Source organism: Lates calcarifer, unplaced genomic scaffold (genome assembly GCF_001640805.2).
Source record: "Lates calcarifer isolate ASB-BC8 unplaced genomic scaffold, TLL_Latcal_v3 _unitig_747_quiver_1083, whole genome shotgun sequence".
In the NCBI taxonomy this organism is placed as follows: domain Eukaryota; kingdom Metazoa; phylum Chordata; class Actinopteri; family Centropomidae; genus Lates; species Lates calcarifer.
The window spans coordinates 1-16,995 of record NW_026117962.1 but is presented as its reverse complement, the minus strand read 5'-3'; the positions used below and the strand labels follow the sequence as shown (position 1 = coordinate 16,995).

General features: G+C 44.2%; 1 protein-coding gene across 1 annotated transcript; it reads left to right on the top strand.

The window, feature by feature from the left end:
• Positions 1-222: 222 nt before the first annotated feature.
• On the top strand, positions 223-16,107 carry LOC108879789 (dual specificity calcium/calmodulin-dependent 3',5'-cyclic nucleotide phosphodiesterase 1A; the record flags this gene model as incomplete). Its single annotated transcript, XM_018671178.2, is given in 11 exon segments — positions 223-843; positions 6,463-6,489; positions 10,032-10,145; positions 10,264-10,446; positions 11,930-11,996; positions 12,928-13,044; positions 13,887-14,027; positions 14,229-14,329; positions 14,427-14,552; positions 14,655-14,756; positions 15,987-16,107. Coding segments are annotated over 11 exon segments (1,641 nt in total), but the record flags the coding sequence as incomplete, so codon positions are not given.
• Positions 16,108-16,995: the final 888 nt, after the last annotated feature.

The window sequence follows — 16,995 nt, the reverse complement described above, 5'->3', positions numbered from 1 at the left end:
TTTTCAACTTTTTAAAGAAAGCCACACTTTGCCTTGTGACCTTTAACCCCTCGACTTCCCTCACGGATCACCTCAGATCGTTGTTTTGGATTGGGCAGGCTGACAGGTGACATCACAGGAAGTTGGATGAAGTTTCATTGAACCCAAACGGCTGTGATCAGCGTCGATGTTTTCACGTCTCTGTCAGTCTGAGAGACAACCGGACGCTTCTCAGAGACCAAACTCTGCTCTGTGAACACAACAACTCCACAAAGACCTAAAGAAAACCCACCACCTCCCTCTCCTCCTCACCCACGCTGACATGAACGAGGAGGCGGAGGAGTCGCAGGAGGTGTTGAAGGGCGAGGAGCAGGTGGACGAGCAGCAGGAGGAAGAGCAGCAACAGGAGATGCAACAGGCGGGAAAACAAGGGGAGGAGGAGGAGATGCAGCAACAGGAGGACATACAGTCTGAGGAGGTGCAGCAAGGAGAGGAGGAGCTACAGAACGAGGAGGAGCAAGTGCAGCAACAGGAGAAGGAGCAGGAGGAGGAGTTGGGAACTGAGGAGATGCTAGAGGAAGAGGAGGTGCAGCAGGAGGAGGATGTACAGACGGAGGAGCACCAGCAGACTGTGGAGGTGCAGCAGCTGGATGAGGAGGAGATGCAACAAAAGCAGAACGAGGTGCAGCAGAGTGAGGTGGTAGAGCAGGAGGGGGAGGAGGAGGAGGTGCAGCAGAGTGAACAGGAGCAGAGGGAGGAGAAGCAGCAGGTAGAGGAGCTGCAGCACACTGAAGAGGCACAAGACTTTGTGGACGCTGTGGAGCAGAACCACAACAACCAGGTCCTGATTCGACTGAGAGGAATGTGAGTAAACACACATCACACAATCAGCTGGCTGATGATGTAATGCTGATGATGATGATGTAATGGCACTATTGATAATTGGCGATCATGTTGCAAGGACCAATCGATCAGTGTTCGTTTTGGACTCAGACTGACAGCCTCGGGGATGGCATTAGCGCGGTGGCCTGGTTGCCGTGGTGATGTCGCACGGACTGAGGATGGAGGGAAGATGAATGACAGAAAATGAGTGGAACACAGTGGGTGTGCAACATGACTGAACATTAGAGAGAGAGAGAGTGTGTGTGTGTGTGTGTGTGTTGTCTGTCAGATGTTTTCTCAGCTAACAGGCAAACGTCGCAGCAGGAACAACATCATCACATCTGCAGCAGCAGATGTAAAAAAATAAAAAATAAAAAACAGTCTTTTTGTGCTGTATAGTTGCCATGGTAACGGTAGAGCGTTGCGATGCAGCAAAGATAGACAGATCAGAGAGAGAGAGTGAGGGAGATAGAGACGGATGAAGAAGAGAAGAAAATGAGAAGATGTGAATGTTTGATTTAACTTCCTCTCGTTTACATCCTAACCAGCCCGATCACAGCGCCACCTCACACTGAGCACACACACCACTTTAATGGAGTCTAATGAGCAGGAAGTGACATCACAGCTCATCATTAGATTAAATGACGAGCTGGACACTTCAGTTCAGTGAGTAGATTGATTCCACTGTCAGCTCAGTATGAAGGTACAACCTCAGCAGCTAGTTAGCTTAGCTTAGCATAAAGACTGGGAGCAGGGGGAAAGAGCTAGCCTGGCTCTGTCTGAATGAACAAAACCAGCCTACTGTGTCTCTTTGTAGTCAGTGTGTGTCTCTTGGTCAATATTTTGATTACTAGCTGTTTCCAGTCTTTATGCTAACGTAGCGGTGTGTGTATGTATGTGGTGAGTAGTGAGTAAAAAAGTCAGTCCTGTATTGGGTGTGCTCTAGAAGACAGCAGTGCTTCAGATGGTAATGAAGGTGAGTGGTATCACCTGTCAGTTTGCAGCTACAAACAAACAGCCCAAATATCTCCACACTGCTGAATTCCCTCACACTCTTTGTCTCCTCGTCTTTTGAGCCTCAGGTTGTGTTCTTTGGGGCGTCTTCTTCAGTAACGCTGTCGCTCGAGTTTTCGTTACCATTTTCTGTGGTTATGTTCTTGTTTCTCTCACCCTGACTCCGGACGTACTGCTGTGCACGGCTGCAGGAGCCCAAGCATTAGCATGTGTGCCGCTGCTCCTACTCTCTGTGCTGTGTGGGTCAACCTAACCTGACGTGACTGTAACTTAATTCCAGCTACATGATTGGTTCGTTGCAACACTCTTTTCATATCATTCACATTTTCTGAGGTCAATCAACTTGATATCGACCATGTCTGTTATTTTTTATTATCACCCTGTTGTCTACCTAAAACCGCCTTGTGACAATTTGCATGTATGTGTTATACAAGTTGTGACCAGTTTCATTCATTCAGTCAGTCATGACCTTGCAGGGGAGCTGGAGCCTTGACCAGTTTCAGCAAAGACCAAATTTCCATCTTAACCTCAGTATGTTTCATTTGACGCACTGACACTGTACAAATGTTGTGTAATTCACAAGAAAAAGGAGCTATTAAAGTCAGGAGGAGAGGAATGTAATTGTGTGTAGCTGAACATGTTGGACCCCTCAGATATATCTTGGGACCATTTCATGGGTCCTGAACTCCGGTTTGGGAACCTCTGTGACAGAGCATTCACAGACATACATCACTGAACGTATCCATGGCACAATGGCTCAGATCTTACCATTAACATACAGGTGGTTTGGCTGGAATATACAGACACAGCATTTAATAAAAAGCAAACACACAAACATGTAGGTACATAGGAGTGAGCTTCATGCTTCTCGGTCCTCAGTGCCTCTAAACCAGACCACTGCAGTTCACACATGCAAAAATCCACCTGTAACCTTTCACATGTTTAATCCTCATAACTCAATAAAACGTGTAACATAATGTTATGATTCGTCCTCACATGTCAGTGTGTCTCATTCATCATGTCATGACAGACAAAAGTCACCAGCAATGTTTGATTTAATAAACGTTCCTCGCATCAGTGGCAGCAGTGAAATGAGGTGCGGTGTCATTTCCATAAAACACACACACAAAATTTATGCCCCTTGGCAACTCTCGCTCTGTTTAACAGACCCTACTGGCTGTACAGCATCTTGTATTAGTAACTAGTTGGCAACAGAGCAAACGATCACAGGGGAGGAAAACGACAGAGATTTACCAGCAGAAGTTGGTGTGTTGGTAGAAGAAGTTGACGCCAAGAGAAGTGTTTCGTTTTTGCCAGATCCTGTAATAAACATTGGCGTGTGGATGTGTTATCTGTCAGCAGTGATTCAATGAGAGAGAAACACTGAAGGTGTAAAAATAAAAATGCAACACAGAAGCTCAAATAACGTTCTGCTGCCGGCAGTGAAAACAGGGGAACTTTGTTTTGATTTTATATTATTTATTTAGTTTTTACAGGAGCTTTCTGATGATGCAGCAGTAATACCATCAGGATTATCTCACGCTGCATTCAAGTCGTATCGAGTTACCGGAACTGTCCGTTTCCCATTTGTGACGTTTTTCTGAAGGCTCCTGTTTTTCTGACTGGCACTAAAATGTGAGGAGGTGCCACCAAGATCTGTTGTTCAAGGAAATTAAATATAGTTAATGTTAAAGTGAACAAACACAGTCTAACTGTGCAGAAAAACAACTGTCACTAATTCTGATTAAACACAAATTACACTACAGAGTTTACTGATGAAGGCAGCTGGGTCTGCAGTAATGACTGTGAATTATATCTGATCACATCTGCAGCAGAAGCAGAGGTAACGTCTTTTATTTCACACACCTCTTCCCTGTCAAAACCTAGCGCCTACATTACCCACAATACAACTTGACTGCTGATGTTCAGCTGGAGATTTTGTTGGTGGTGTTTTATGCTAGCAGCAGCTAATGTAGCCTGCAGCAGAGATGACAAAATATGATTTAATTCAATTTTAACAAAGTACTGAGTATATTATTTAAAGGCCCCTCAGATAACTGACTCACAGACTCCTCCACCTCAGTCATGTTTATCAGGCTGCGGACATGTTGCCTCTGTCAGCAGGGCTGGACATCACTGACAGTAACAAGCAGTTGTATTGGTCTTGTTTTTTCCCTCATTTAAAGACTGCTCTAATTGACTTTTTTGGCCACTTTGGAGCAGTGGAAACAAATGGACACAACCTGAACACATCAGCACAGCTGCTTATTTCCACATCGAGCAGTTACAGAGCAGCACGATGATTCACGTGGAGTGGTGTTTGTGTCCAGTGTTCCCTCTCTTTAGCTCTGTGTTTGGTCTCCTCCTCCTGAGGGGAAATCTCTGGCTCTTAAAGCTGCTAGACACATAGAGAGTGAGCTTGGACCTGAATTTGGACCCAACACACAGAACAGCTTCAGAGGCTTGTTATAATGGGGGACAGTGGCTGTGGCTGGGACAGTGAGAGGGTTCACAAAACAAGGCAAGGATCTGACAAGACCATCACATCAGGACTGAAGTGAAGAACCAGAGCTGAAGTACTGCAGAGGGACTGATGAGGTGATGAGGTGCAGGTGTGCAGGAGGCTTGGCAGGAGCAGGAATTAGAAAACCACGCCCATCCAAACAGCTCATCATGCTCGAAATCAGCTGCTTCATATCACGTCTCTCTCTTCTCTCTCTGTGTGTGTGTGTGTGTGTGTGTTTGGTCGTTGGTGCCAACCATGCTTGAACCACTAAGTGCCCTTTTGTGTCTTTGTTCATTCTCTGATTGGATTAATTCTTCCTGAGAGATATAAACAGTATCCTCACATCAACAAACAATAGCTGTCTGCGCTGTTTGGAGGGAAAACAAATAAGTGTACAGGATTTTGTCGTCCTCCCTAGTTTCCGTGGTAACAGCAGAGCATTTTAATGCAGCAAACTCTCCGCTAAAGAGAAAGAGAAAGAAAGAACAGGACGGCTTTTTATTTTTAAAATTATTTTATATGTTGTGATGCATATTTTGTGTATTCACTGTATTTCTTTTCATTAACCCCCTCACTTTTTACTGATGATGAGAGGGAGATGAAACTATGAGAAAAAGAGAAAATGTGCTGGAGAGTTCATCAGACTGTTCTGTGAAGCAGAAAATAGAACAGAAATCAGTTGAAGCAGTTCTCTCACTGCAATAAAAACTCAATAAAAGCCAGGTTAACTCGTTTCTATGATGATCAGTCACCTTAAAATGTTTTTTTTACTAGAATAAGAACTGAACATGAACAAGACTGGATCACACAGAGAACAGTATGTGGACATCAGTCTGTCCAGTTTAGTCACAGTAGAAACTGTAGAAACACAGTAGAAACCACATCTTGCTCTGCGTTCTTGTTCCTATTTAACTGCTGGTTGATGGTTTTATGATCAGACTGTTTCATTTTAATGGATGCTCTGCTCTTCCTTCAGGCCGGGGAGCTCGGGCTCAACGTAGGCGGTGTAGATGGAGTTAACTACTAAAAAAGCGCGAAACGCACCCTGTGGTGGTGCATCACAAACAGAGTCATGCAGAGAAGTAATGCATCTAAGAATAAGATATACTTTACATGCTCAGTGGTAATAATGCAGGGAGGAAACAGTGGGAGGTGAAAGAACAAAACATTTCAGCTCAAGGACAGAAGAGCCGAGGAAGCAAAATCACATCAGGGAGAAAAGAAATGCAAATTCTCTGAGTGAAGGCATCAGCCTGGAAAAGTCATGACAGAGCGGTGACTCATTCTCCACAAACTCTCCCTGTGCTCACCTGTCACTGTTGCCTCTGCAGCATGCTTTTGTTTTTTTGACAAACCCCCCCCAAAAAAGAAGGAAAACACATTGCAGCAACCTGCCGCTGCTCTCTGTCGCTGTCCCTGCTTTGTAATTCAGCGCTGATCCGCCCACGCAGGCCAGTGTACAATTACCAGTCGACCATGAAATAGCAGGTTCCTGCTGTCAGATTTCAAAGCTGAGACATGTCACAGCTGTGATTAGCTGCTGGGGTCAGATCCCAGAGCTGTGATTGGCTAATTTAAGACCAGATGCTTGACATCCACTTGTAGAGTTTATATCTGGTGCACATATTTACAGAGACCTTCAGAGTGAGACGTTCCTGTTTGCAGCGAACCAGTGGATGAACAGAACTATCGCTGTGATCCCTGAGGAAAACTCAGGCAGGTTCTGCAGTGAAGTGGATGTATGGATGCTGGAAATAATGATATCCACTGAACGTGTAGTCACATTGACTCTAAAAATATGTGTATCATGTCTGTGTTCAGATGACTCAGAGGAAGAGCATGAATTCTGGTGTAAATTGCAGCAGTCGGGCCCTAATGGTCTGAAAGTACCTAAACAGCCTGGATGAGCCGGCGCTGCTGCAGTAACTGCTCTCTGTGTTGATAGGTGAGGTCTGCAGTGCAGAGTGTCACCACTCGGCCTGGACCGCCTGAACACACCTGATCTCACGGTCAGGTTCTGATGAGGACAGGCTGTGATTGGTTCATTTCAGTGACTCTTGTGTTTTTGTTTTTGTTTGCAGGCAGAAATATAAAAGTACATCACAGAGGTAAGACGCACGCACACACACACACACACACACCACACACACACACACACACACACACACACACACACAAGCACGCAAAGAGGAAGCTCTCAGTCTGAAGTAGAGCACTGAAGAGGCTCTCACTCCTCCTACACACACCTGGGCTGCCTGTCTGTCTCTGCACCTTTTTGTCTCTGTCTCTATTTTTGTGCAGACAGTCCCTCTCACACTGTCTTCACTGTTTGTCTGACTGTGTTTTTTGGTGTAACGCTGTGTGTCCTCGTTGCTTGGTGACAGTTTCAAACATTTATTAAAGGACCAGTGCATAGAGTTGCTCTCACACGTGCACTGAACCTATTAGGACATTACCTGGAGGAGCTGCACGTGTGAACGCAAACGGACTGGACTTTAAGCGGACTTTAACTGCCCAGTACCTTCCAATGGGTGAGAGCTCATCTGACATGTATGAGCTCCTGTGAAAGAGGATCCTGGATCTACCTGATCCTCTGGACTTTGTCCAGAGTCCATGTGAGAAAACAGTTCAGGAGTGAGCTGAATATCCATATCCTCACGCCTTGTTTTCCAAGACAACACAACCATTCATACTTTCAGGTGATTATACACTAATCAGAACATAATTATTATATTATATTTCTGTCAATAGATCCCCTGAGGTCCTTTAAATACACACTAACACTCCCATTTCCCTCCTAATTTCCTGACTCCTCTCCTATGAATGAGTAAAGTATTGTGTACCAGAGAAATGTGCAGGTGCCCAACAATAAAGACAAACTCCCCTGGTTACACACAACAGACTCAAACACTGACAGGCTGCCACTCACTGTACTGCACTACATACACATCTCAGGTACTTATACTTTACCTGTCATACCACTTTCTACTTCCACTCTAGTACATTTGTCATTTAGCAAATGAGCCAATATTTCACAAAAGAGATCAGAGATCAGAGGAAAGTCCAAACACTGAAAACAGATTTGTCTGTTTCTTAGAGCAGTATTATAAATTCAGAACTGTTACTTGTTAAAGAGTATTTTTGTATTGTTATAACAGTAGTTTTACTACAGTACTCAGACACGTCATACTGGCACATGACAAAGTAAAACTTTCCTCTACGTTTGCACAGTAACAGCAACTGTACATGTCTGACAAACGCAGTGGAGTAAAGAGTATAATATTTCCCTCTGCAACATGGAGGAGTACAAGTACCATAAAGTGGAAATAGTCAAGTGAAGTACAAGTACCTCAGAACTGTACTTGAGTACACTTTACCCCTGCTACTACCAGTACTACTACTACTAGTACTAAAATAATAATGATAAAATGAAGCTGTAGGATGTTTGATGAAATGCTGGAATCACTGCAGTCTTGAACTTTACTTCTGTCTCTCTCGCCCTGTCTCCTGCTCTGAATCCAGTTGTAACCATGGCAACTAAAACAGATTTCATCCAGTTTACAAGAAGGTGTTTGGTTACCATGACGACGGCAGGATGCCAGGCCGCAGCGGAGTCTTTATGTCTCCCTGTTGTCAGTCTCCTCTGTTGTAAACATTCAAACCATCCCTCCATCCTGCAGTAAGAAAAGACCTGACCGCCCAGCACTAAACATCCCTCCATCCTCACTTTATTCATCCCTCCATCCTCACTTTATTCATCCCTCCATCCTCACTTTATGTACCAGGACTGTATGGCTGGTGTTGGGTGAATATGCAGTATGAGCCCTCTTCGGGGCACAGACTGCAGCCTCACGCCCACTCGGCATCTTCTAGCAATACAATATTGTTAGAAGATGTTTGTCGTCTTTTTTGTCGTCTTAAGCCCCTTTGAGATGGGATTAACAGGGAGGTCGGGAATAAAGTGTTTACTCTGCTCTAAGTCAAGTTCAAGTCATTGCTCCAGGAGGCATTTTAACCACTGGGAAATGACAGGATACGAGACAAAAGAGAGAGACAAAGGCTTTCCACAGGGGAGCTGAAGGGGAGGCAGAGACACTGTATGAGGCAAAAATGTCTTGACTGTGAACACACAGACATGACACACATATTGATATCATTCAATGTGACTTACACTTCCTGAGGATATTATTATCTCACATGTCTGTCCAGAATAAACCTCCATGAATCTGCATAGAAGCCCCAGAAAAAAGACGCCTCACCACCTGCCTGACAATCATCACATGCTAAAGTAAACCAGTGGTAGTTGTCTGTAGAGCCACGGGTACACTGCAAACAGGAACCACTGTTAGCTACTCCGGCACACTTTTAATGGGGACAATTTGCCAAAATATGAGCAAATACAGGCCAAAGCCATGGGTCTGGAAGGAGAAAAGCAGCACCTACAGTACCTGTAGTTGATCTTTGATATACAGGATTTAGATGAGAGGCGGAGCAGCCAGTTCAGAGGAAAACAGTAGGAAGTGCAGCTGTAATCATGAGTGGGGTGGGGGTGAAGAATTACCCACCTGCGTGCTTTGGACGAGATTAAAATGACCTACCAGAGCAGGTGACGTTCAAATCACCCCACCTCCCCGAGAGACATAAATCCAGTCTGAACGGGGATTTAGATGAGAGGATTAATAACAAAGACAGGTCCCTGTTTATCTTAGCTCGAGGTGCTTTGGTTTCACACTGAAATGAATTGCTGCCCTGGCTGACAAAGACACAGTGGCTACAAAGACGACGTGTTTATTTCCTGGAGGAGAGTCCCGTTACTAACTGTGGCTGTCAGCTGATTGACAGGAGGCAGAGTGTCATGTGTCCATCTGGAGGAAACAGATTTTCATGCTCTGGTTGTGTGGTGTGAACAGGACAGCAGCTGTGTGGGTGCAAAGTATGAAGAGCGCTGCTTCCTTCTGTCAGTCAGCAGGTGTATGAAGTCTGCAGAGAGGATTTCTGAGGACTAGTATCACTGTAGTTAAGTAGAATACATACATCACAGTAGATTTTCAAACATACATTAAAACTGTGGAGTTTCTGGATTGTGTGATGAACTCTGACCTTTATTAACAGTTGATGAGAGGAGAGGGGAGAGGGCTTTCTCCCAGTGTTCACCTTTACAACTTTGAAACTTGGGTCAAAACTGAAATATTTCTCTGAAGTACAGAGAAAAACACTCCTTGATGTTACTGGATGTAATTCAAACATGAATTAAATGACAGTGCAGTAATGTGAAAGTTACTTACAGTGATTTTGTCAAAATGTTAAATCTTCTTTGTGTCGTTTGCTTTTTGCTTCTTGACTTGCATGATGCCAAACACCACAGTCACATACAGTATACTGTTTCCTAATGTCTAATGTGAGCTCTGTACTGTACTGACACACATTTCCACATCCTTTATGGTCAAATCAACTCTGTCCCACCTGCTCCATCTCTACCACAGCTCATCAGGATCTAATGAACAAATAAAGATAACTGGCTCAAACAATGAAATTATTATTAATTCATGAGCCACAAACAGAAATCATACTTTGTAAATGGCTGTAACATGCAGCTCTGTGTTATTCTAGTAGCAGAGTGAGAGTGTGCTGTGTGTGTCTGTGTTGTCAGGCTGAAGGGGGTCCTGGAGCAGATGGACCGTGGAGTCGTGGACCTGCAGGAACTCCGCAGGAACCTGGAGCTCGCTGCTGCCATGCTGGACGCTGTTTACACGGATGAGACCAGGTGGGATGGACGGAAGTAAGAAAGGAATGGCGGGAGGAAGGGTAGACGGATGTGCAGAAAATAACTCGGAGCTCCCTGGTTATCTGAGTTGTGACTGACAGGTGTTTCTGCTCTGCAGGCGTCTGCTGGACACTGAGGACGAGCTCAGCGACCTGCAGGCAGAGTCGGTGCCCAGCGAAGTACGTGATTGGCTGGCATGCACCTTCAGCAGGAAGATGGGCGTGGCCAAGCGTCGCCCTGAGGAGAAGCCCAGATTCAGGAGCATTGTCCACGCAGTGCAAGCTGGGATCTTTGTCGAGAGGTAGATATTACCCCGTCAGTTCATGATGAGTTTTGATTTCAAACGTGGTGTTTGAGATGATTTATCTACACGTCTGCAGAAAGAAGGTGGAACAACTACACCTGTAATCATCCTCACTCTAACTGGTAGTAATGGATATAAAATATACCTGATTAAAAGTATAATCACACACACATAGTCAACAGTTTCATGTTTTTAATTTGACCAACAAAAAAGTCCCATAGGAGAATTCATTATCCTGCACAATGGCTGCATAATGTAGAGTATACCTACAGGACTCTGTGACTCTAACATGTGTCTGGATGATTTTTCATTATACTAATCAATGGTAATCAAAAATAAAAATTCAGACAAAGTTTCAAAGCATTTGATGAGAAAGTAAACTCCTAAATTCATGTTTGCATGAGACATTCAGTACAGACACATCTCTAGTTTTTATACAACAGTGTACAGTTCTGTAAAATGAGACTAATACACATATTTGTGAGTTCATATTCAACCCTTGTATAAAGTATAAGGCCAAAGGTATGTGGACACCTTTCATCCTTCTGTGTTTCATGGTCCCTAAGTTCCAGTGACAAGAAATCTTAATGCTACAGCGTCAGTGTTAGTGTCAGTGTCTGCAGTTTGTTGTTTGCAGCTGTGCACAAAGATCCAGAAATAAATGCTTCTCCCACTTTGGTGTGGAAAAGCTGGACAGGCCTGCACAGAGCCCTGACCTCAGCCCCATCCAACACCTCTGGGATCAACTGGAACACCGACCGTGAGCCAGACCTGATCACCAACATCACTAATGCTCTTGTTTTTGAGCAAAGACTGAAACCAGTGGAGGCTGTCAGAGCAGCACAGTGATAGGACAAGATGTCCTACAGTCACGTATGGAGGGAATGTTTGGCTGTCCTCCTGCTTTTGGACATTTAGTGGACTATACTAACAGCAGGCCTGAGGGTCCAGTCAGATGATTGTCTCACACTAAAGACTTTTAAATGTTCAGTCAGTCATTTCTGTGTCCGGTGTCTGAAGAAAGGACAGAAAACAATCATCGACTTCTTCAAAATACACATCAGAAAACATCCGGCCGACTTCACTGCAGATGTAATTATGAGGTCGAACATGAAGTGTAATGATGTTAGCGTGTGAGCGAGCTGCAGATCATATAGGGAAACTATGAGGTCCAATGTCATTAGAGTGTAAATGACTCGCAGTGATAGAACGGTATCGGTTCATCTGCTGCAGCTTAATGACGCATGAAATCAAAAAATATCTGCTGCGCCGAGGCTGCGCTCGCTGCGTGTGTGTGTGTGTGTTTAGAAGCCGGTTTCCATGGTGACAAACAATCCATCCTGGTCACAAACTGTGGAGGAGGGCGGCTGGAGTGGGTCTGTGTGAGAAGTGTTTATATGCATGCAACTGTCTGTATCATCTATGTGTGAGATTTGTGCATGATATTTTTATCTGTGTGTGTGTGTGTGTGTGACATCAGGATGTACAGACGGACATCCAACATGGCTGGTCTGACCTATCCTCCCACAGCTTTGACAGCTCTGAAGGTAAAAACTAAAACTGTTTTACTGCCGCAGTCCCATTAGCAGGAAGTGACATCATTGATTTTGTTTGATTAAAAGTTGAAAAAATCCAGTTAAATCAGGGTTTTGTTTTCTCACACGTCCGTTCACAAGATTGTGTGGCTGTAAAAACCCATTAACGTGAGAGGAAAGGAGGATCTAGAGAGGGAGGGAAGAGGTAGACGAGGAAAGTAAACAGGGAAGGAAGTGAGGAGCTAGGAGTGCTATAGTGAGAAAAGAGGAAGCAGAGAAGGGAAGAAAAATGTAGAAACAAAAAACAAGAGGTAAAAGAGAAAAGGAGGATGAAGGAACATATGACATGACAAGGAATGGAGGGAGACAGAAGGGGAAAAGAAGAGGTAAAAGAAGGAAAGGAAAAGATGGACACAAAAAGGAGGTAGAGAGAAAAATAGGAGGTACTGATGATATGAAAAAAGAGTGAAATGAGGAGAGCTACGACAGGAGGAGGTAGTGAAGGAAAGATAAAGAAGAACAGGAACAGGTGAAGGAGTTAGAGGAGGAAAAGAAAAACGTGTGTTTAATGTTGTTTGTGTTCTGACATGTTTCCTCCTCCTCTTCCTCTGCAAACAGTAAATGAATTTTTCTGCAGCCACTTCTCGTTGACATTTCTCCCATGATGTGAAACACACATGGAAACAACACAATGTATCTGTATTAATTATAATCTGACCAACTTCAAATGTAATTGTGATCTAATGACTAATTATAATTATTGATTTAAGTGGGTCTGATGTTTCACCTGCTCCCAACCTGAGCCGACATTATTATCACACTGCCCTCCACTGGTTAATATACAGCATTACACTGAATTAGACCTGATGAGTGGAGGCAGTCAGCCTGATGTTCTCTGCTGTACGTGACCTGTGCTGATGATGTTCTACTGCTCACTTTCCAGGAAGTGGATCAGTGGTCCTTTGATGTTTTTTCCTTCCACGAGGCCACTGGAGACCACGCCCTCAAGTTCCTGGTCTACGACCTGCTGACACGCTATGACCTCATCAACAGGTTCAGGGTACACACAACTTCATATCATTAGCACCAGTGGGGCAGAGGGTCTTCATGATCCAGAACAGACCTGATTCAATAGTAGAGATAGTGACCATGTGATCGGGTACTGGACATAGTGATACACGCTGCAGCAGTAAAGCCACACTCTACCCAACATAAACAAGTAGGATGTGGACCTGGCCTGACTCGGGTCCTGGGTCAGGGCTTGCTTCCTCAGACCTGAGTGGACCCATGAAGACCTCTACTGTGGGGTGGGTGGGGTCTATGAAAAGGTTCAGGATCAGAGAGGTCTGAAGCTGCAGGTTGATCTGTTTTATGTCCCTGAAGACGCCAACACCAGCGATCCTGACAAAATACGGAGCTACAGCCAGATTAGCTTAGCTTAGCACAAAGAGTGGAAATGGTGGGAAACAGCTAGCCTGGCTCTAAAAAATAATAAATTAAATAAACTGTAACATGCAGTTTTTATCAGGCAAACAGTACAGCAGTGATTTACTGTCACCAAAGGAAAAAACTTCTATCTTGTAATTATTAGACTCAGTTTTTGTATCATGACTTAACATCTCAGAATTACCAGATAAAGACAACGATTATGAATGTATAACTATAAATTATGATCTTGTTATTGCAACACATTTTTAGTACAATAATGAGATTCTGTCCTAATTAAACAATACTGAAGTCATAGTTACAAGAAAACAAATTGAATTCACTTGCAACCATAAAACAGAGCTATCCAGACAGTATTCTTAGTGCCTGTACTACCTGTACTATCTGTACTACCTGTACTACCTGTACCACCTGTACCACCTGTACCACCTGTACTACCTATAGTCGTGTGTTCAGATCCCAGTGCAGGCTCTGGTGCAGTTTGTTGAAGCTCTGGAGAACGGCTACAGCAAACACAGGAATCCATATCACAACCTGATCCACGCCGCTGATGTCACTCAGACCGCACACTTCCTGATGCTGCACACTGGACTCATGGTAACACACACAGACTCTCACACACACACACACACCTCTTTACCATAACCGCTGCTCACCTAAACCTAACCATTACCTTAGTTCAAGCCTAAGCTTACACTAAACTCAAAACACGTACCTACATACACATGTGCCTAGTCTCTATAGATATGGACACACTCAGCTAACAGTGTGTGTGTGTGTGTGTGTGTGTGTGTGCAGCACTGGCTCAGCGAGCTGGAGATTCTTGCGATGGTTTTCGCTGCAGCGATTCACGACTTTGAACACACAGGAACCACCAACAACTTCCACATCCACACCAGGTGATGTCCACAGTAATGTAATCTGATTACTCCACATTCTGTACGTGGTGATCAAAGAATCTGTGGGATCTGACTGGATGTTGTGTCTGTTCTTCAGGTCGGAGGTGGCCATTCTGTACAACGACAGGTCGGTGCTGGAGAACCATCACGTCAGCGCCGCCTACAGGCTGATGGCCGAGGAGGACATGAACATCCTGGTCAACCTGAACAAGGACGACTGGAGGTTCTCTCACACACACACACGCTCATGAGTGTGTACTTGACCGCATGAGAGCTCTGCCATTGATCACTGATTATCCTGATTGTGTGTATTGATCATTGGCAGGGAGCTGAGGTCTCTGGTGATAGAGATGGTGATGTCCACAGACATGTCCTGTCACTTCCAGCAGATCAAGACCATGAGGAACGCCCTGACACAGACACACGGGTCAGTGCTGCCATGATCACAGTCAGCTGGCTCTCAGTGGGGTAATGGAGGTGATGCTGGCTGGTGATGAGCTGTTAACTTTCATCTGTTTCATCTCCACATTTTTCATGGAGAGAAAGGACAGGTTCGTTTATGTAACCAGGGTTCCCACACTTTCTTAAATTCAATGACTTTTCAAGCACCTTCCATGCTCAATTCCCTGTAATTCAAGGACCCATCATGGCATAGTTTGAGACACGGATCAAGGCTATTCATGAAAACTAGCAGGCTTTACAGAAGCTCACAGTTAAAAAGAGAGAGAGAGATTATTTTTCTGTTAATTCAATGATCACTTCACCTCTAATGTTACACATGGTTTGGTAGTTTAATCTACAACAAAGCATCATATTTTATAAGCTCTTAATTCTTTGTGTGTGTACAATATTAATTAGTAAAGGAACTACAGTAAAAGGTACAATAGTTTCCTCTAAAATATACTCAGGTAAAAGTGGCATCACATAGAAATCCTCAAATAAAGCACAAGCACTCAAATTTGTATTTATGCTCAGTACCTTTACTAACCCTTGCTGTGTAGTTAAGACGATGCTGGGCACAGACAGTCACAGACACATCAAATGGGCGACAGAGTTCTTAATTCATAGAGGCAGACAGTGTGAGGCTGGTAGATCTGACCGAGACGAGCAGACCATCAGTGGGAGTCTGGTGAAATGGTCCAACATAAGGTCCTGCAGACTGCCGAACCAGATTGGTCTGTGTGTCCCTGCAGGGACCTTCCCAGGAATAGTACTCAGTCTGAGCAGAGTCCAGCTTCCCTGCTCTGTTTGTCAGTCCTGCTGGAGGTGTGGAGGAGTGGAGGAGAAGGGGGGGCAGCTGTCACGCTCCTCAGCTCACGCTTGGATGAGATTTTGGGGAAGATGCTGTCATCAGCCTGTCGATACGCTGCCTCTGCTTGTCTCTGAAGAACTGTTCTCTATGATCAAAATACAAAACAAAGGACTGCTAGCCTTTCACACCAGAGATGACAGGAGGCAGCTTCTCTCTTCTCCCATCTGAAATCAGACTAAACCGTTTCTACAGTAACACTCTGAGGGTTAAAGGAGAAAGATGTTGTTTTTCCCTGTCACAGTCAGGTTGTTTGTCTTTCTCTACATAGTTACAGTTTATTACTGAATGACTTTCAGATGAGATGTACCTCTCTCTCTCTCTCTCTCTCTCTCTCTCTCTCTCCAGCATAGACAAAGTGAAGGTTTTGTCTCTGATGCTTCACGCTGCTGACATCAGTCATCCTGCCAAAGCCTGGCCGCTGCACTACCGCTGGACTCACAGTCTGATGGAGGAGTTCTTTAGACAGGTGTTGTGCTGTAGTGGTATACATGAGGCTGTATTCAGAGCAGTGCTCCATATTTAAAGAGTTTGGAGGATGCCATCTTTTCCCCAGTTCTCTGAAAACCCCAAAATATGAGCACAAGTGTGGGAATGAATTGAACATGTATGTATCTGCTCCAAGGTGAGCTTCAGTCCTCAGCCACAACATTATCCAAGCTAGCATTACACATGGATTACTCCTGTTTGGTTAGCATGTAAGCTAAGCAGCTGATCAGAGTTAGGACAAAATAACTGTCTGATCTCACATTTTTCATGCTGAGAATATTACGACTAACCAGCTCCACACTGCAACACAAGGACTGTGCTGCTTCTTAATGTCCATGTCTTAGTTTGACTGGTGAGGACGTCTACGACATGCAGATTTAACCTCAGCTGTATGTTTAAGACTCCTTTGGTTATATAGTTTAAAATGAGTCAGCTGAAAACAGTCAGTCAGTCTGAGCTATAACAGCTAACAGTTGGGCCTGTGAAAAAACCCTAATGTGGTTTATGATTTTATCTATATGACATGGTCTGTCCTGAGCTCATAGCTGTTTTTGTTTTATGTGAGATGACCAAAGGTCAACTGTGTTCAGATGGCATATGGAATCTTTAATCTTGACATCTGTCTGTTACTATATTGATAAATATGCATTTATTTATTACTTACTGATCATCTGAGATGATCTACGTGTTAATGAAACAGTTTGCTGTCAGACTAATTCCATCAGTATTTTTGGGGTTGTCAGATGTTTATTTTTCCCCTGTGTTGTTTTGACACTCTTTGCTTTTCTGTGTTTATCATGTTGAAGTGACAGCAGCTGGATACAAACACAGCATACTCATGTCGCCTTTGTGACGGTGTCTTTTCCAG